A 20,210-nucleotide genomic window follows, 5' to 3' on the forward strand; every position below is an offset into this window, starting at 1 on the left:
AAAAAGAGAAGGCAGGTAGAGAGGTACTGGGTGATGCCTTTCAAATCAAGGGATGGGCTAGAGACTAAAGAAAAAGAAGAAAAAGGCCTTCACCAGTGCCTTCATCTACATTCAGGTGATATAACCGTTCAAATTGTGGTTTTTCTCAGGAATAACTCCTTCTTTCTTTATTAGGATTTATGCCTGAGTACTGACTTCAGGACTTCTTCAGAAGAGACTCTGACTTTCTCTTTTTTACCACATAATGCACTTCCTCCTTTTCTCGTTACAGCTCTTAAAACCGGGTGTGCTGTTAGTTAACTATTTCTGTAATTATTACTAATCAAAATAGATAAACCCAGCAGTATCAATTCCTGTTAACATTAAAAAAAAACATGTGCAGTGGTTAGATGTATAGTATATGCAAAAGATTTGAGTCAGTCATGTGTAATAGTGCGATGAAAGTTGTATTTTTTTTATTACTTAATTTACTAGAAATCAAAGTGGAACAAAGAGCAGGTTGCTCAAAATTCTGGCTGTGTTCGTATTTCTGTAGGTTGAAAGGCTTAGTGCTGTTTACCAAGAATGTTCAGTCTGCGTATCACTATTCATTTATGGTTAAAGAAGAAAGATGAAGAATCTCACCAGTAGCAAGTTTTAGGAATGCCTACTTATTAATCAGAAGATAGAAAACCGTGTCACTTATCATTATAGAAATTAGATATTAGGAGACTCACTGAAAAGCTATTGCGATTGATAAAAATGAAACACAGTACTACATTAATGCTATTTTTTTCAGTAGTAGTGGTGTTAAAATACCCATACACTCTTACTCTATTGAGTAAATTACTTTTAGTTCTTTGTTTAAAAACCAAGAACTCTGGTGCTGATTTCTTCAGAGGATTTTCTTATGGAAGATGTAGAATAAATAAAAATCAGAATTAATGATTCCACTGTTAGTTGGGAGCTAAATAGTGGGGTAAAAAACCGCAGCTTTTATGGTTGTCTGATTTGAAGTATGTTATTCTGTACAAGAATTCGGTTATGTTTCATTACCAGAAAGTCAGTGCACACCATGTTATGGGCATAATGTAGAAGTTCTGTTAGTGAAGATTGAATATGAAAATGAAAAGTGTTTTGGGGAAGTTACATGTTTACACTACCAGAATGACTGGATTAAAGAAGTACCTCTCTAATGGTTGTTGTGGAAATAACATAGAAATACAAGTGTTGTAGGAAGTAGCTTTACTTTTATTTCTTTTTTTTTGGAGGCGGGGAGGAAAGCTCTGTGTTGAATGATATTTGCAACATGTATTGCTTTTTATAAATGCTGATTTTTATTGTTACCATGATGTGAGATGTAAGCTCATGGTCTTCCCACGTTTAAGTAGCTGGGCTGTTGTATGAGGAATTATTTGAAGATTGGGACAAACAGGTTTGTCATGATTTGATCACTGTAGAGGTCTGTATTTGTGGTTCTTAGGCACTTAATGGGTGACCTTCACTGCTGCTGCCACTGTCTTCTCCTCCTGGCTCTTCTATACTAATTCTATATCCGAGAGTCAGGGATGATGCAGCCTCCCTACTTGTCTTCTGCTAGTCCTGATTTTTTTAGCTTGGCAAAGGTCACTAGAAGTGAGGCACAGAACAGCATCAAAGTTAATATTGTGTTAACTTACTGTTTGGAAACAGGTAACTGTCCTGTTCTTGTACCTTTCCACCAGTACTGTTCTCATTCATGTGCCATCGAGGAAAGTGCAACAAGTCCTATTGTGATAGTTATACAGTGTTTTGCCTCCATAAGAGCTACTAGGGACCTTAGTCCCTAGGGAGTGACTGAGGCAGTTGTTGGATCATGGCAGTGTCACAAAGAAAACTGCTTGTTGTTTAGGAAAAAAATTGCTTTGAAGAGGTGAAATGAGGGAAAGGCTGAGGTACTAAACACCACCTTTGTCTCAGTCCTTAGTAGTCAGATCAGCTGTGCTCCAGGTTCTCAGCCCTCTGAGCCAGAAGAGAGGGATGGGAAGCAGAATGAAGCCCCAATAATCCAAGGGGAAACAGCGACCTGCTACACCACTTGGACACCCACAAGTCTATGGAGACAGATGGGATGCACCCAGGGATTCTGGGGGAGCTGGTGGAGGTGATCACCAAGCCACTTTGCATTATCTGTCAGCAATCCTGGCTAACTGGGGAGGTCCCAGTTAACTGGAATTGGCAAATGTGATGCCCATCTACAAGAGGGGCTGGAAGGAGGATCCGGGGAATTACAGACCTGTCAGTCTAACCTCGGTGCCAGGGAAGGTCATGGAGCAAATCATCCTGAGTGACATCACACGGCACATGCAAGAGAACCATGTGATCAGGCCCAGTCAACATGGGTTTATGAAAGGCAGGTCCTGTTTGACCAACCTGATCTCCTTCTATGGACAAGGTGGCCCACCTGGTAGATGAGGGAAAGGCTGTGGATGTTGTGTACTTAGACTTCAGTAAAGCCTTTGACACCGTATCCCCCAGCATTCTCCTGGAGAAACTGGCAGCTCATGACCTGGATGGTTGTACCCTTCGATGGATAAAGAACTGGCTGGATGCCTGGGCCCAAAGAGCTGTGGTGAACAGAGCCAAATCTAGTTGGCGACTGGTCACAAGTGGTGACTGGATCGTTGGGCTGAGACCAATTGTATGAGGTTCAACAGGGCCAAGTGCTGGGTCCTGCACTTGGGTCACAACCCCAGGCAGCGCTACAGGCTTGGGGAAGAGTGGCTGGAAAGCCGCCTGGCAGAGAGGGATCTGGGGGTGTTGATTGACAGCCGTCTGAACACAAGCCAGCAGTGTGCCCAGGTGGCCAAAAAGGCCAACAGCATCGTGGCTTGTATCAGGAACAGTGTGGCCAGCAGGACTAGAGAAGTGATTGTCTCCCTGTACTCAAAACTGGTGAGGCCCTACCTCGAATCCTGTGTTCAGTTCTGGGCCCCTCGCTACAAGAAAGACATTGAGGTTCTGGAGAGAGTTCAGAGAAGGATGATGAAGCTGGTGAGGGGCCTGGAGCACAAGCCTGAGGGAGCTGGGGCTGTTTAGCCTGGAGAAAAGGAGGCTGAGGGGAGACCTTATCGCTGTCTACAGCTACCTGACAGGAGGTTGTAGCATGGAGGGTGTTGGTCTCTTCTCCCAAGTAACAAGTGATAGGACAAGGGGAAATGGCCTCAAGTTGCACCAGGGGAGGTTTAGGTTGGGTATTAAGAAAAAATTCTTCGTGGAAGGGGTTGTCAGGCATTGGAACAGGCTGCCCAGGGAAGTGGTGGAGTCACCATCCCTGGAGGTGTTTAAAAGGCATTTAGACAAGGTTCTTAGGGACATGGTTTAGTTCTAGAGTTAGGTTATGGTTGGACTCAGTGATCCTGAGGGTCTCTTCCAACTGAAATGATTCTATGATTGAGATCGTTATAATGATTTTTTTTTTTCTCTTATGCAAGTGAAGATGAATTCAGGAGGATGTGAGGTACAAGCTGCCTTTTTTTGTGGCAGAAAAGGTTAACAGGAGGAATATTGTTGGGTGCTTCTAAATTTAGAACTGGACAGACAGGATGGAAAAAGAGCCAACTGACTTTAATCTATATCTGGTCTGAATTTGCAAAGGCGTTGGGAAGGGATTCATATACTTTCGTATATGAAGTTAGGGCTATTTATATTCAGGATTCCTGGATTTGAGGAGGAAACCTGTCTGAATTAGTACATTGGCCTTTAAGAAAGACTTGTGATTCAAAAGCTTAAAAGAAAAAAGGAAAAGTTAAAAAAACCCAAATGTTATACTTTCTGAAATATCCCATTTATGGGAACTGATTTAGCAGCAAGTGCTTTAAATATGCTGATCTGAGTGTAAATTATTGCTAGATATGAGATAATCCGTACGAGGGGAACTACAAAACTACCATCTTACCAGAGCGAATGCTCAGGACTGGCATCCTTGCAAAGACTGCAATACACAGGAGTTACAGACATTTTGTTTGTTCTTCACAGTTTGATGATTCTCAGGAACCTTTCTGTGAAACAGAGGAGATACAGGTAAAAAGTGAAGATATCCAAGTCATGCTAATAAATTTATATGGAAGAATATCAATTTAAGGTTTGACTTAAAAATCATATATACACATTTAGAGAACTTCAGGAATATAAAGTCCTGTATAAAAAAGAAATAATTTTATTCATTTACATTGCTTCCTTATGTAGGAAACATACCTATCATCCTTCATGCCAACCTGTTTTGACTAAAATGACTGCAGGCAGCATTCTTATATTGTTTTGAAATTTAGGATACACCTTGGGTTTTTTTGTCAAAGTTACATGTAAATGCATTTTTCTCTGTACTCAGTTCAGGTCATGTGTGCAAAATTTGTGTCTCTACAGGTGTGCAACAGGATTTGTTGTTGCTGTAAATAAAGCAAATCATTACTAGAGAAAGTGGGTGATTATTCTTAAGTTATGAAAGATGAATTATGAAGGCTGCTGCTTCAAAAAACCTTGTGATAACCATATTTTGTGAACTTGTTTCTTAAACGAAATGTTATTTAACAGGCAATTATGAAAAAATTAGGTATATTAATTCACTCTTAAGGCTGGGTCCCATGGAATATACTGGGTTTATTTTTTTGGTTAAAATTTCTTCCTAATGATCATAAGCGTGTGTACCCTTACTTACATTAGTTTCAAAAAATTCTGGATCTTTATAGTGTGCTTTCAAATGATTGCGTGCATCTGAAAAATAGAATTCTGGATACTTACATGTAACTTTTGGAGTTCTCCATTCCCTTTTATATGAGATTTTAGACACTGGCTTAATATTTTGTGATGTTACTGACTTCTTCATCGTTGTGTTTTTTGTTTCCTACCTAGTTTGTTTAAATTGCAAAAGTGTGTTTGTTTGTTTATTTTTAAAAATCCCAGTATGAAGTGCACTAAAATGTAGAGATGCAAGTCATACTTGCTATGTAAAAGTGGTGATCATATCTGTTTACTTTCAAACAAATAAATAAATATCAAGGAAAAATTTAAGTATGAGAAGATGTGAGAGTTTGTATAAAACTGGGTGGAGACTGAGACTAAATGTCATGGGATTCCTTCCTCATTGAAAAGTTTTGAGGTACTCTGAAATTACTGGGAATTTAGAGAAAAAATTGTTGGTAAATCTTTCTGAGTTTGAACTTAAGTTTGCCCTGGTGTTGTCCTCAAATATGCATGTACAGCTCCCTTTTTGGGGTATTCGTAACCTCATAAAAGTTGATTGGGCTTCTGCTAATGATTTCAGCTAAACTTGGATTTCCTGCAGTGGCTTCTCTAGGAGATGCACACATTTGCCTTTGAGGAAAGATCTTTGCATGTATGCTAATGGGTGTGTTTTTGTTGTTGTTTGTTGTTTTTGTTGTTTGTGTGGGTTTTTTGTTTGTTTTTTGTTTTTTGTTTTGTTTTTTAACACTAGTTATAGCTTATTCTATAGTGTGTCTCAAAGTTGGCCATTTGCCTCAGTTTTTAGTTCGGCATCTTAAGTGTTTGTTTTTCTCTGTAGAGAAGGAGGGATATTAATTCACAGACTTCTTAATTACTTTGTGTAGGAATAAACCGTGGATACATAGCAGTTCTTAACCTTTTAATTGGTGGAGTAGTGAATGTTTTGTACTTTTAGTTGAAAGCATAGTAAGTTTCCTTCATAAATTCCTCAACCTGTCTCATTGCGTTATTAAACATTATAGGTGGTGCCTCTGTGTTTTGCCGTTTTCAGTATTCGTAGTTCTTGCCAACAAGATACAGAGGGATTGTACAGAGCATGCAAAAGAGTATCGTCTGATACTCGCAGATGTCACTTCCTGATTCAAATTTTGGTGTGCTGACAGAGTTGGTTGATCTGTGCTTATAGCAAGATCAAAGGGCAAGCTCAAAATAACATTGCTACTGTAAAAATGTAATACATTATTCTACCTCAAATGCCTGTGCATGTGTCACTTCCTTTCCTCTTTTCAGAGAAAAGGCACTTTGGGCGCCTTTCAGCATGTGGTAGAATAACTTCACAGTTTAATTTTTGTGTGCCAGATTTCTAAGAGACTTATTTTTTTAATAAAAGTATTTGTTGAGTAAAGTTAACATTTTAAGTGTGATGTATAAACCATTAAATTTTATGCCTTTTTAGTTTACAGCTTTTGTGGTGTGTTTTGGAAGTATGTGTTAAAGCATTGTGTAGAACAGTACTATGCAAGAAAATTTCTGGGCATTTATGGTATTTGGAAAGTGAGGCTTATACAAAGATGTTGGAACAGATTTTTCAAACACACCATTTACCTTTTTAACAGTATATAAATTATATTTAGAAAGTGGGTGAAAATGTCCAAATAAGGCAAGAGCCCTGAAGTCAGAGTAATCACTGTAAAACTTGAGTTGTTTTTGTGTGCTCTCAAAGTTAAATAGCCACCCTTGTCATGTAGAAGCGTAAGCAGAAAAATTCTGGTGAATAACAGAAATATGCCTATCTTGCTGGACTGCCTTTGGCTTCCTCAAACAAACATTGTCTCTGGCATCATTGTGAAATGCAAGTGAGGCACATGCTGCAAAACCTCTGTAGGCTGACAGTGTACAATAGCCAACCGTTGACTAGCTAAATGTTTAAAAGAGTTGATTACATCAGTATTTTTATACTTATTGCAAGTAAGGTAAAAAATAACTAAGCTTTTTGTGTTCTTCCAGTGTTGGAGGGGGGAAATATGAAAGTGGTAGGTTCAAATCAAACAGAGATTTTCTTTCAGATTGATAAACCTCAGTAGAAGTGTAGGTAGTATTTAAAACAGCATGTATCTTCCTCACAGTAGTTTCACAGGTTGATCTGCAAATACCAGTTTATGTACTTGCTGGTGAGCAGACCTTCAAAAGACTGCTGTTTGTACTGGTGTTTTGCAAACGGGGCTGTTCTGCAGGGAAGTTCTCTCCTACTGGTTTTCTTTATAAATTTGGAAGTGGTGCTGCTGTGAATTAAGTTGATTCGAGAAGAGTTTCTTTGCATGTGGAGGAGAGTACCTGTCCTAATCCTAATTAATGTGGCTGTAGGAGGAAGTGGCTGATTGCACTGTCAATGTAGTCTTTCACTGTTTCACGTATCTTTTGTTCTGTACTAACAGCTGGTAACCTGAAAATGGCATTGCACAGTCTATAAAAGGGAGTTCATAAAGTGCTGGGAGCAGAGAGGTGAGAATTTGGGAGCATGACCCCTAGAATCACAGCTGGTTTTGGCTATATGTTTTGCTACATTTCTGAGTGGTTGAGAATCAGTTCGTGGGACAAAGCATCAAGACGCCAGAAAGTGTAATGTGGAGAAAAAAATGATTCATGTTTCAGTACAAACAGGATGGATGTGGGGACATAATTACAGTGTAGAAACAAATCTGCATCAGTTTGTTTGCCTCAGCTAGTGTTAGCTCAGGTTCTCCTTCCCTTAGATCTTTGGGGAGAACGGCTTAGAGAGAGAGCCCTGTGTCCAGTGTGATGTGGAGTCATGGACCCACAGAACAGCCTCCGGAGTCTGTGGGGAGTGGGTGTGGGGCAGCAGATGGACCAAATGTGTCCGCGGATTCCAGCTGCGGCCCATGGGAAAGTCACAGAGCTTTCTTCTGTTAGAGTTTTTGTGGTTTGAAAAGCTTAGCTCCTTTGTTGCTCTCAGCACTCGAGCAAATAGTATTTTCAGATACTTTGAAGCAGGGAACTTGAGGTGAGAGAAAGGGTCTTTGATTTCAGCAGCTGAGAGAGCAGAAGTCTCTGGTTGAACCTGCGCCCCTTTTTATGGCTGTCTTCAGAAACTTAAACTTTTCTTCTGACCTGAGAACAGATTTCGAAGAAATATGAATAGTTCTCTGCTATATGGGTTAAGGAATTCTTCAAGAATTCTTTGATCAGCAGTTGAATGTTATAACAGGAACAAAAGTATTAAGTTAGTGGCAGTTCCATCTCCTGTGAACCCAAGGATGCCAAGGCATGTGTTCTGTTGGAGTGCATCAAATGTTTTCTGTCTAAAAGTCTCTTCTCTGAAAAATCTTTATTTAATACTATTATGCTTTGGAGGCCTAAAATAGGAAAGGGTTAGGAAAAGAACTTTTTCCGTTTTCTTGGCAGTTGTGAGGGAGATATACTTAAAAAGGGAAATGTAAGATTACAGAAGTTAGTAAGGCACTAAGATCAGCTATTGTACTAGATTTTTTTTTTCAGTACTCAAAATCATTGATTTTTAATTGGCGGCTACCTTTTAATCTATTCTCACAAAAGTTTTTGTTGAAAATGTAGATTTCTGTAAATATCTTCAATGACATATATTTTAACTGAAGGGAGAAGTTTGCAGTCTATGGTTTTTTTGTTTTAGATTTTTTTTTTATTAAGTCCATTTTTTAAATGAGTCTGAATATATTAAAACCTAAAAATTTCTTTAGTTTTATTGTTGTTCCAAACCCAGGGTTCTTTACCTGGTGTGCATACAAATGAGCCAAATTTAGCACACAGAGATGAGATATTGTTTATAACTGAGTTGCGCAAGTCTGGATGCTGGAATAAAGCCAGCATACCAGCCAGAAAAATAGAAGGCATTATATAAAAAATCTTATCACTATATTCACGCCCTAAAGAGCCAACTGGTTACACATTTGCATATTGGTTGTGTAATCCTTTTAGCATATAATGAGCAATGCTCAGCTAAAGGACACTTTATCCAACAGTCTTGCGATACATGTTAAAGCAAGACTCAACTGATTGTGTGGGCTTCAAAATGTCTAAAACTGCAAGGTCAGTAGTGTCTGTAGTTCGTGATTAGGTGTTTTGCAAGTCACTCTTTGTTATATGAACAGACTGACCTAAACCTGAAAGGATTTACGTCTTTAGGTTAGCAATTGCAAACAGGATTCACTCTTTTACGAGATGACAACATTATCTTGACAACAGATTTTCTTAACAGTTATACTAGAGGTATTTTCTAGGTTCAGTGCCTCTCTTTTGAAGTTTTCTTTATATACTTTTAAAGTGTATGCCCACTGAGCAGGATTTAAATGTGTGGAAGTTTTGAGTCAGATTGCACAGCCATACAGTTTTCTTGTTCATAAAACACAGTTTTTTCCTGTTCTTATATAGGCAATGATTTGGGCAGAGTTGTAGAAGCTGGACTCAGACATTAAGTGATAACAGAGAAGTGCTATTTTTTCGTTTGCACGCTTGCTGATATAACTTTTAAAGCAGGTTTTGTCATGAAGTTTTATAAAGCTCCTTTTAGCTACAGAACTCCATAAATGCATTTCTGAAGGTTACCTGCAGTTTTATATGATTTATTGTTCTGTCCAGATTAAGGGATGCAAATTTTGTTTGCTTTTCAGGTTACTGGCAAGATTTTCGCATGCATTGATTGTGAACTACTAAGGAAGCAATTGCAATTTTGCTGCAGTGCAGATTCAATTGACCACAGTAATTCCTGTTTTATACTGCCTGCTCAACTGCCCTGTCCTACTGTCTTCAGTTGGGGCATATCCTAGAAGGTTGTTTGGAAGCTTTTGGCAAGGTGTCTGCTAGTATGAATTAAACTTGACCTTATTTAGTGGGAAACATGCAAATGCAGTCAGGACTGTTGCTTCATTATTTTTATATTGATATGCATAGAAAGAGAACAAAAGTCTTAGTGAAATGAGGAGCTTTGCTATGATGGAAGTAGAAGGGGAGATGTAGAGCTGCATTATTGGCCATATTACCTTAACTCAGCAGCTGGATATGTATCGGAAAATGTTGTGGCACTGGAGTTGTGAATTTCAACTGATGCTGTCAGCAAAGTATATGTAAAACTATGTTTGATGAAGAGTGTCAAGAGGATCTAACATGAGTTAAGTCCAGAAAGGTAAAAGGGGGAGCCTATAACTGCTTGATTTAAAATTCAGAGTTACAATCTTAACTCAATCTGAGTCCAATACATTTTCCTGAATAGATAGTATTTTGATTCTCAGGGTGGATAAACATGAGACTGTTTTTAGCATTGGATAGGTGCCTTGTTTAGCCTTTTCAGACATATGCCAAGAGACTAACTGAATAGGTTCATTTTTACCAAATGGATGAAATACACACTAAGTTGAATGGGAATGTTGCACTTTTTTAGAGAATAAGTGTGTATATGTAGATTTTGCCTTTTTCTATAAGAAAGATGGACTTCCTGTCTTAGTCTATATTTAGCTATTATTATTATTAGTAGTAGTAGTAGTAGTATTAATTTTTTTTTTTTTCCCCAGTTCTCCTTTTCTTTACACATTCATGAAATAAAATGTCAGTTTTGCACATCAGTGAATTTTTAAAAACACATTTTGGTAAAAATCTCTACGTACAATGTGCTTTTAAAACAGAATTATTTTCATATATTCACGAAGAAATGTATTAAAAATGTCAAGTTTTCTCATGTTTTGGAAGAATAAAAAATATGTAACTTATTAAACATATATTTCAGTAAAGTGAGTTGAAAAATGATACTAAGTCTACGGTAGAATTTTTTATTTAGATAAATGTAGTCTGTTAATATAAAAACATGCACCCTAGGTATTTTATGATCTACCAATCAAAGAATAACAAGAGCACCATATGAAAAACACGCATTCATCAGACTTTGTGACACAGTTAGGAAAATAGAAGTATATGTCAGATAAAATATTAGCATAAATGCTATTGTTCATAAATATTTTAATATGAGAGGTCACTGGGAAGAATATACTTAGTGAAAATCTGGTGGTGGGAATTTGGTTTTTGTGTTTTGTTTTTCCTTGATAGAGTCCATGTTTTCCTTGAAATCTGTGGAAGATGCATGTGACCAATTTGAACTGTCCTTGTCTCAAAGCAGACTTTTTTTTTAAAATAAAGGAATATTTTACTTTTGAAAATGTATTCACTGTACTATATCCAGCTTGCTAACATGTATGTGAAATGTCACTTACAGGTGCTGACCTTAAAGAAAGAGCAAAAATGCACTCAAGTGAAGTTAGTTCTTTTGTCTCAAAAGCAAGAGCAACTATTAATGAAATGGGTATGTAACCTCTTCCTTGAACAATACCATTTAAACTGTAACCTGGGAAGGGTTAGATCAGGAGGATGCCATAAACGTGCATGGTTGATTCTTGACAGGTAGTAGGATATCCACAACTACTTATGTTGATAAATATGAGTCAAGGTCCATTCTTTTTTTTTAAATGTTCCTAGTCAAGTTGGACTTTTTTTAGAATGCTAGAAAAAGGTAAATCTCAACTGAAATAGAGGTGATTTGCCCTGCTGTTTTCATAAAGGCTGGATTATTATGTGACATCCAAGTACTTTTAGAATTCAGTTTTTACTATTACATTCTTGTGGTTGGTATAATTAATGCAGTCTTAAATACATTTTAGAAATATGTTAAATGTCAGCCATTGATAGGAAATTATCTACTAAGGCCTTCCAAAGTTTTGTTTAGTCCGCAATTGTTCTGGTGTAGTAAAACCCGTTAATAGTTCAGGATTTTAATTGTACCAATTTTTAAAGATAGTAATTTCTCTGTAAATTTCACATCACTAATTCACCATCAAATCATTATATTTTTACACCTCTGCTGATAAATTTTAATATAATTGTTTCTCAACAGGGCATGCCAATACATTTTGTCAAAAGAGAAGTCAAATGTACCAAGTTTGAAGCAATTAATTTTATAAATTTGATGTATGTATGCAACATATTTTGTCACTTGAAATTTTGGCACAAAACTCTGAGGAATAAATAATTTCTCAGATAGTGTTTTTAGATGCATTTCCTTAATACCATTGGGTCAGATCTTCATTTGGCAGAATGTTAGGAATGGAAACCAGTATGTTTTTGCAGCTAAATGACAGACTGCTGAAGAATGACTCTTTGATTAGGTATTTATGGAGATACTCATGTCCTTGAAATAATGCCTTGTCTTTGAAGTCGAGCATATCGTCAAGGCTCTTTAAATAAATAAAATCAGTAAAATATCTGGAAGTGAACTGATCATTAATTTCCTGCAGCTGATAACTGTATTTCATGCTTGCATTTGTCCTTTTACTAGAAGGCCATGACAGAGGCAACAAGTCTTTCCATTTAGTTACTTTGTAAGATTTTTGGTAGGCTTCCTTAGCTCTAAGCATAATAATAATTTTTCAGCCTTTCTTGGACTGAAGTTACTGAAATACTTTCTGAGCTGCTATTAATATTTAAATAGGAACAGCTGTTTTTAAGGTTTTTCTATCATCAGGAAATAATTTTTAAAAATTTGGTTATTTTTAATTTTTTAAGTGGGAAAAATCCTAAAGTCTAAAGAAGTATTTGGATTTGGCATTCTGCACTAATTGACTGGAAAATACATATAGTGATTGGATGCTTTGTTTTGCTGCAGAGCTGAAGAGACTTTAGACAAATATTTGATTGTCTTCAACGTCATTAGGGTTCCTGTGAGAGTGTTTAACTACTGAATATGTAAGCAAAATTTCAGTGTTATCTAAAAGGTTTACAGTGGATCATGCTTACACTGAATTACTTGAAGTTTAGGAAATCAGTATGAGTGCTTTCATTCATTGATCTCTCATTTCTGTCTCAAGAAAGAAGCACGAAATTGTAAGTGGAATTAATATTTGAGAATCTAGGTCAGTGAGGTACCTAGATAGGAAGGTTTGTAAGGGAATGTAGTAACAGCAATTAGACGTGCTACAGGTTGGAAAAGAGAAAGAATTTGATTGTGGCTATTGCTTGATATTGTAACAAAACTTTTGCCTAGGTTGGGTGAGTGTGTCTCTCCCCTCCTGCTTCTTCATCCTCCCCTTCTGCCTCCCTCCTTCCTTCCCTACATTGCTCCCTTCTATCACTTCTAATGTGATTGGTCGATTTTCATATCAGGTATGTTTGGACACACATACTATATATAGGCGGCTTTTATTTTTGAGTCACATGTTGTGTTCCAACCATATATTATATATGAGACATTGTTTTTGAACATGTTGTGCAAACAGTACATGTATTTATAAGATGGATCCAACATTTTTCTCAAGGGTCTTTGCAGAGCAATTTAAAATGTGGTTCCCTACATCAGGAACAGATAGAGAATATTAAAAAAAGTGGATTGTTAAATGAGATTAGATTAGATTGGTGCACAAGGCATCATGGTGTGTGATGCCCTTATGAACAGCAGTGAACATTAATTCTGTAGCAAGTCAGGAGTTCTCAGTTCTTTTTTCTTCTGGAGAATTGATTTGGAATTACAGAATTTAATTCTTGTATAACTAGTGGGACATTGTATTTGCATTTGATTACTGCAATGAATCTGTATAATGAAAATAATAATGATATTTTTCGCACCCAGAAACAATCAGAATGTCGTGAGATGGTTAAAGAGGGGAAACAATTTTCAAATAATTATTTGCAACTGCTGAGTGCTATGTAGCCAGGAAGCAATACTTCCAATCCCCCACTTTATTCTTTTTCTATCCAAGTTTAATGCTGTAATCTCATTTAAAATGTGTTCTACTTTCTGCTTTTCAGAAATAGGTCATGTTTTGATAATTGCGTTTCTGTTCAGATGTGTGACCTAGTAAGGAGTTTCTTCTTCTTAGCGATTTTTTCAGAAAGAAAACCATTACGTTATCTTAATAGACAAAATACACAAAAGTTTATTTACATCTTGAACAACTGGATTAACTTAGCTTTTTAGAATTGACATGTTTTGACTTTCTTTAGTTCTTGTCAATTTTATTACGTTTAAAATTCTTATGCTGGTGGTTTTGTAGAAAGCTGTAGTATCATTTTGGAATACAGCTACAGAAGAGAATTTTCTGGAAATTAAAAGCATACTGCACTTGTTTTTATGGGATTAATTTATAACTTCTTGCTAAATTTAGGTGAAATATTAAGACTCTAGTAAATATCACTTGGTATAAAAACAAGCACTTAAAAAAAGAGCTGAAGAAATTTTACTGAGCTGTTAGTTACTGTGCTCAGAACTTTAAGTTGAAGGGGAAAAAAATCAAGCCAGCTCTATTTTTAGCAGTGGCTGAATGTTCTAAAATTATACTAGAATTGTGGGTGTTTTATTTTTTTTTAATAGTAGAAATTATAAGACTAGTTGTCCTTTACTGTGGTCTGCCTTGAGTCTCTTCATTACTGATGGAAAGCTGGCTTTACCTTCAAAAAACTAGGAGAGACGAGGAGAAAAGCATTAATAGATCTCTTACAACCATGCACAACAAAACAGCCCTGACTAAATGAAATCAAATGTTCCTAACTCCCCAAAACCTTGTTTTTTGACGCTTTGGGGAAAACAAACAAAGAAACAAACACCACCATCATTGTGGGTCAGATCTTCAGCATATATTTTATGGCATGACTCTCATTAAGTCCATGTTGTTCTTTATACTGCCTGTGGAGTCTTCTGGGCTGTGATACTACCATTGCATACGTGTTATCTGTTGGGATATCAGTTGCAAAACAGAGACTATGTGTGGAGCTGAATGCTATAACCACTCATCCTCCAGAAAAACACCTTGTTTAACAGAAAGAAAAAGCCCTGGAGAAAAAAATTGAACTTGGCAAATACTTGTGATTACTCAGAGTGATGTTTGGCACCGATCTCCAAGAAGTGAGAAACACCTTTGGTTAGCAAAGCTCTTCCAAAGAACATAGGCATAACTACCTAAAGAAGAATTGGGGTTTCTCTCTTGGGGAAGAGCAGATACAGGCTATAACTTGAAAAAACATTCGCTGGGAAGCTGAATGAAATATTGCGGGTAGCTATCAGTTTTGAAAAATGACAAATTTATAGCTAGCAGTGCCATGCTTAGCAGCCATCCTTAGGCATCGTAGTCTCCCTGAGTTGCTGACGCTGTGAAAGGGAGATTCTGGCACAGTATTGCTCTTTATGTGTTATGTTGTTGCCTATTCAGTTAAATGTGGAGCATAGCTAGTACAGTCCAAGACTGCTAGCATTCTGAATGCATTGCTGAGCTCTTGGTTGTTTTCCAGTAGTAGATTTACTGCTTCTCTTAGTGTTGAATTAATTTAAGATACCCTTTGAATAAGTATTGTCTGTTTCCTAAATAGTACTGTCCTTGCAGAGCTGAAATTACAGGCTTTGTCAAGTTGCATTGGATTGTTTTTAATTAAAAAACATAATGCTAAACTCTGTACCATTATAGAAGCAATGAATGCAACATTAAACTTCTCTACCAAGATGTTTATTAGCTATTTATATGACAGCATTGCTTCCACAGTTGCTAATACGTGTTTTTCCCCATAATAGTAACTTTCCAGAAACTGTTATAAAAAAGGATTTAGAAACAGACAGCCTGACTATTAGGATGACCTGATTGTCCTTCCTTATAGATCTGTAGATCAGGGAAAGTGACAGCTTCGCATTTCTCATTCATTGCTTTGGTGCCTGGCACTGCTGTACAGCCACATTAATGTAGCGTCAGCTGTAGTTTAGTTTTCCTTAAATGCTGTTCTGTGAGGAAAAAAAGGCTGTGCTTTGGACGTGGCTCTTTAATTTTCTGCCCACAGAAACTAACTATACTCAAAGAAGGGTGCTGCTTGCTCCAGTGGTTTATGGAGTTCCACATAGCCAGTTTGCACACTGACTGTTAAAACAGGCCCCCAGTGTGACTTGTTGTCCAAGATTTCTCTTCCCTCTCGAGGGAGCCACATGGTGTATGTTTGATGCATTGGGAAAATACCATTTCCTTTCCCTGATCAGGTTTGAAATTGCATGTTCCAGTCCCTGAATGAGAAGGAATAGTTCGTTAGATCTTTTGCTTTGCGTGTCTCAGTCTCTGGCTCTGTTCCTAGAACCAGTTGGTATTCGGGCAGTGACTCCTGGCATGGTACCGAAAGCATTATACTGCAACCTCATTGCTTGGGCCCAGCATTAGGCTTTGACTTCAGAATAGCATGTTCAAATCTTTTACTGAACACGGCCTTTGCCTCGTTATGTGCTGCTTCAATGATATTACTGAGCTAGTTTGTACTAGTATGCGCTAGTAAATGCTGAAACATAAGGGAATGTTTCCTTTGTAGTGTTCGGTGAATGCACTGACTGAAACTATTACTTAATATATTAACGTAACTTAAAAACAAAGATTCTTTAGCACTAGATTGGGGAATGCAGGTATATGAAATACTGCTGAAAATAGGTAGAGGAGAAAAATTCTAGGAAAGTTCAGCTAGAATGATCACAGTTTGTGGGATTTTCCTTGTATTGTGTCAAATAAGAATGCTACTGGTACTAGAGTATGTGTTATCTTCATCCTGTAAATGAACAACTAGACAAAAAAACCCCAAAACTTACCTCACTGGATTCTGTTAACTATTAGTGAATATAGTTGTGCTGTTGTTTGAATTTTATTTTGTGTTCTCCCTAAGAAAGAAAAAAAGTCAATGTAACTGAAATCATTTATTCTCAGCATTATCCTTTTGTTTTGTAAATTCAGTAGTTGAATATGTGCTATGCTATTTGTGTGAGTAATAAGTTCTTAAATGTACTTAGTAAGGATAAGAAATACAAGAAATAATTTTCATTTTTCTTATATCCACAGCTTTTCTTCATTTGCACAGAAAGTAGATTCTGTCATCTAGGGTTTGCTTCATTATTGTTTTACTGAGGGCAGAATAATGCTGCAAGAACAAACGGTAGTAAATATGAAGAAACTGAGGAATCTTTATCAAACTGAGGTGCATCACGACAGACTAATGAAATATCCAAACCATTTTATGTAATAGAAAAAGAGAACCACAGGCGAGTTTACTACAGAAGACTGTAGTTAAAGAGTTTGATTAAAGCACCTCCTTCATTCCCCTTGGTTTCCCAGCACTTTTTCCTGTTATCAAGAATATAAAACACACTGTCCCTAGTACCTGTCAGTAATCAAGTACCAAATAGAAAATTTTAAAATTAAGAATATTCCTGTGTTAAGTATATTTTGTCAATTCAAAAATATTTTTTCTAGGTCACTTGTAACAGTGAGTGATCACTGGAGGAAACTGGGAAATTAGGGAGTTGAGGGAGAGGCCTTAAGAAAACCCTTTAGCTACTGTCATAATAAAGGGAAAATAACCTTTACTAGTATCTTCTTCTTAATAATCAACTGTAAGTAATGTGCAGTAACCATCTTCATTAAAAAGCAAAATTTCTTTACAAGTATTAATTTTTATTTTTAATGCAGCTCTTTCTTGCTGCTGATTGTCTGCCTGAACTTTGAAGGTATTGAAGCAAAGACAATAATGTTCAAATAAATCTATCAACAGTAACAGCCTATTAAGCTTCTTATCCAAAGCACAGGCATTAGAGGGTAGCTAAAAGCATTTCACAGTTGTAAATAGCAATGTATGGAGAAGAACTGTATGCATCCAAATGCACATGTAGATGGTTCAGAATTAAAAATGTGATAATGTTTTTGCAGATGGAGATATTTTTAAAACTTACGCAAATATATGTTACTTTGAGTAACCACTTTTTCATTCTTTTTGCAATTATGACAGGTAAAGCTTTCATTACTTGCCTTGCACAAAATTGGTTTGACCAGTCACCTTTGCCTTCAAGTTCATATAGGAAGATTTGACAGTCTCAGCCACTTTCACATGTTGCTATGTACATTGGTTGGCTTTGACGGTGTTCTATGCTGGATGAAAGTGCTCGTTGAAGTATTTGGTTTCTATCAGCTTTTTTTCCCTAAAGAAAGACATTTTTTGATCGCAGTACTTGCAACTGAAAATGCAAGCAAACTGTTGTAGTCACTGATCTGATGGCAGATTTTACAAGGCAGGGTAAACACCTGAAACACAACTGATGTTGCTCTCTAAGTGCAAAACTTGTACGCCATCTTAATGTTATTGTTCTTCAGGAAAAGATCCCAAAAGATGAAATCAAGATACAGTATTGTGTTACAATTATTTTTCTGGTTTCCTATGACATAAATTAACTTATGTGAAAGTGTAGGTTTGTAATTAAAATGTTCCTAATATAAAGAATATTTCACTTATCATAATTGCCCAGGGACTGCCACTACTTGCCACTCAAGGGGCTTAATTGATGCCTTTTTATTTTTTGGAGGGAAAAATCTTAATTTCGTGCTCGAGAGAGAAAAAGTCAGAATAGCGAACAGGTGGAAGAGAAGTCTATTCTGACTTACAATATATGAATATTCAGCTATAAACTGAGTTGTTTTAAAATCAAATTGAAAAAAACATTCCCAGTTACTACAACAAGCTAGCATGTAGTTTTAAATAATCACTAATGCTGATTCAAAATTCCTATTCACATTTGCGGTGTTTGAAAACTCGTTCCTATCTTGTGACCAGAAAACTTAGAGTTTTTGGGTTATTAAAGAAACTCTGTAAAGTAACAGATCTCGAACCTTTATTTCAACATTGTTGATGATGAATGGGCTGGAGTATCTCTCCTGTGAGGAAAGGCTGTTCAGCCTGGAGAAGAGAAAGTTCAGGAGATGATCTTATCAATACCTAATGAATACCTAAAGAGGAGACTGTTAAGGTGACGCTAGGCTATCTCCAATGACAGGACCAGAGGCAGTGGGCATGAACTGGAACACAGAAGGTTCCTCCTGAACATCAGGAAACACTTATTTACTGTGAGGGTGGTGGAGCATTGGCACAGGTTACCCAAGAAGGTTGTGGGGTCTCCCTACTTGGAGTTCTTCAAAAGCCATCTGAAGATGGGCTTGAGCAGCTTGCTCCAGGTGACGCTGCTTGAGCATGGTGGTTGGATAAGGTGACCTCCATGTGCTGCAGACATATGTAGGCAGATATTTGCCACACTTTCTTAACCTGAGTTAAATAATGAATTGTGGAATTCTTTATATATTCCTCAATTTATAGCATCCTTTTCTCCAGTAATCCATGTAATACTCATGGTATGCAGGATATTTTTAGACAGTTCATCCTGCTTGCTTTGTTTTTTATGAAATCCATTATTCAAAAAGAAAAGCAAGCTGCTAGAAATGCCCCCTGAAGTTGCTTGTCCTGGTAAGATGTGCACGTATCAAGATTATTTGTCAAATAATCAGGAATGCACGTGTGGCATAAATAATTTGGACATCTATTTCTCCATTCTGTAGGAACTCAGTTGTGCCGTCATATACACTTGAATTCTCTTGCTACTTCTATGTTAGTTGGAGACTCACAGTTATTGAGAGAAGCAGAGTAGTCTCACTACTATCTTTTCGGTCGGTGTGGTGAAATAGGAATTCTTCTTAGGCTATTGGCTGTTGATAATTAAAGACAAGCTAGGCTTATGAATCTGGTTCAGTAGGTGCTAGAGGTAGTGAAAAAGGCACACTTAAAATGGTGCTCCATTTGAATGTTACTAAATACCAAATCCTGACTGCTGTGGTTGTACTCATCTGTAAATGAGTACTTCAAAAACAGAAATTAATTACATCTAAGGGACCACATGACCAATTTGTGCATTGTTGGAGACTGAATGGGCTTCCATGGAGTTTTCTGATTCCTGGGAATCAGGAACTGCAACTGAGCCCTAAGTCTACTGGACTTCCAGTTTTTTTAATGGTGGCTCCTGTGTCCTAGCTGTAGGAAGGAATACTAGAGGTGTTCTTCAGGTTGATTGTTTGAAACTGCTCTCGAACTACAAATGTATGGTTCTCACAGAAGTCTCATTGGGCAAGTGAACAGCCTGGATCTCAAAATTTTGTGTCTAGCTCAAGAATGTTTCTTCTTTTTGTACGAATATGTGGTACTGTTGCTAACAGAAAATACTACAGGTATAAATTTACTTAGCAAGCAAGAAAGGCATTCTTAAGAGGTCAGTCTCTTTGGATTTGATATGTTTTAAAGCAGTAATTCTTTTCTGTTTGTCACGTGATATAAGTTAGTAAATCTAAGCAAGTTGGTGTAGGTTGACCAGGAACACAAATCACAAAGTCTGGAATTTTGGATAGCCATATTGTTCTTTCTTTGCATGTTTCAGGAACTTTCAGTAAGGGACTAGTAATAGTGATAGGTGTTCCTTTGAGCCCTTGGACACTGTCAGAAGAATGTCTTTATTCCCTGTTATGTAAAATCTAATATATGCAATGTTTCATAAAGGCAAGACTAATGTATAAATTGTTGCCAGTTGTTGCTCTATCATGTTATTAAGTTTAGTTTCTCTGATTGAAGTTTTTTATGTGCCATTAATTTCTTAGTTC

The 20,210-nt window shown here is 37.0% G+C and overlaps 1 protein-coding gene across 3 annotated transcripts in view; it reads left to right on the forward strand.

Annotated features, from left to right (window-relative positions):
- Window positions 1-20,210, forward strand: part of AUH (AU RNA binding methylglutaconyl-CoA hydratase) — a 105,189-nt gene that overhangs the window by 22,946 nt on the left and 62,033 nt on the right. For all 3 annotated transcript variants that reach the window (XR_010607802.1, XR_010607801.1, XM_065655797.1), the window contains exon 4: window positions 10,958-11,044. Coding sequence is in view for 1 of the 3 variants with exons in the window: in XM_065655797.1 (XP_065511869.1) it covers window positions 10,958-11,044 (87 nt within the window). In the remaining 2 variants the exon portion in view is untranslated. The remainder of the gene's footprint in view (window positions 1-10,957; window positions 11,045-20,210) is intronic.

This window comes from Caloenas nicobarica, chromosome Z, assembly GCF_036013445.1.
Source record: "Caloenas nicobarica isolate bCalNic1 chromosome Z, bCalNic1.hap1, whole genome shotgun sequence".
NCBI lineage: Eukaryota > Metazoa > Chordata > Aves > Columbiformes > Columbidae > Caloenas > Caloenas nicobarica.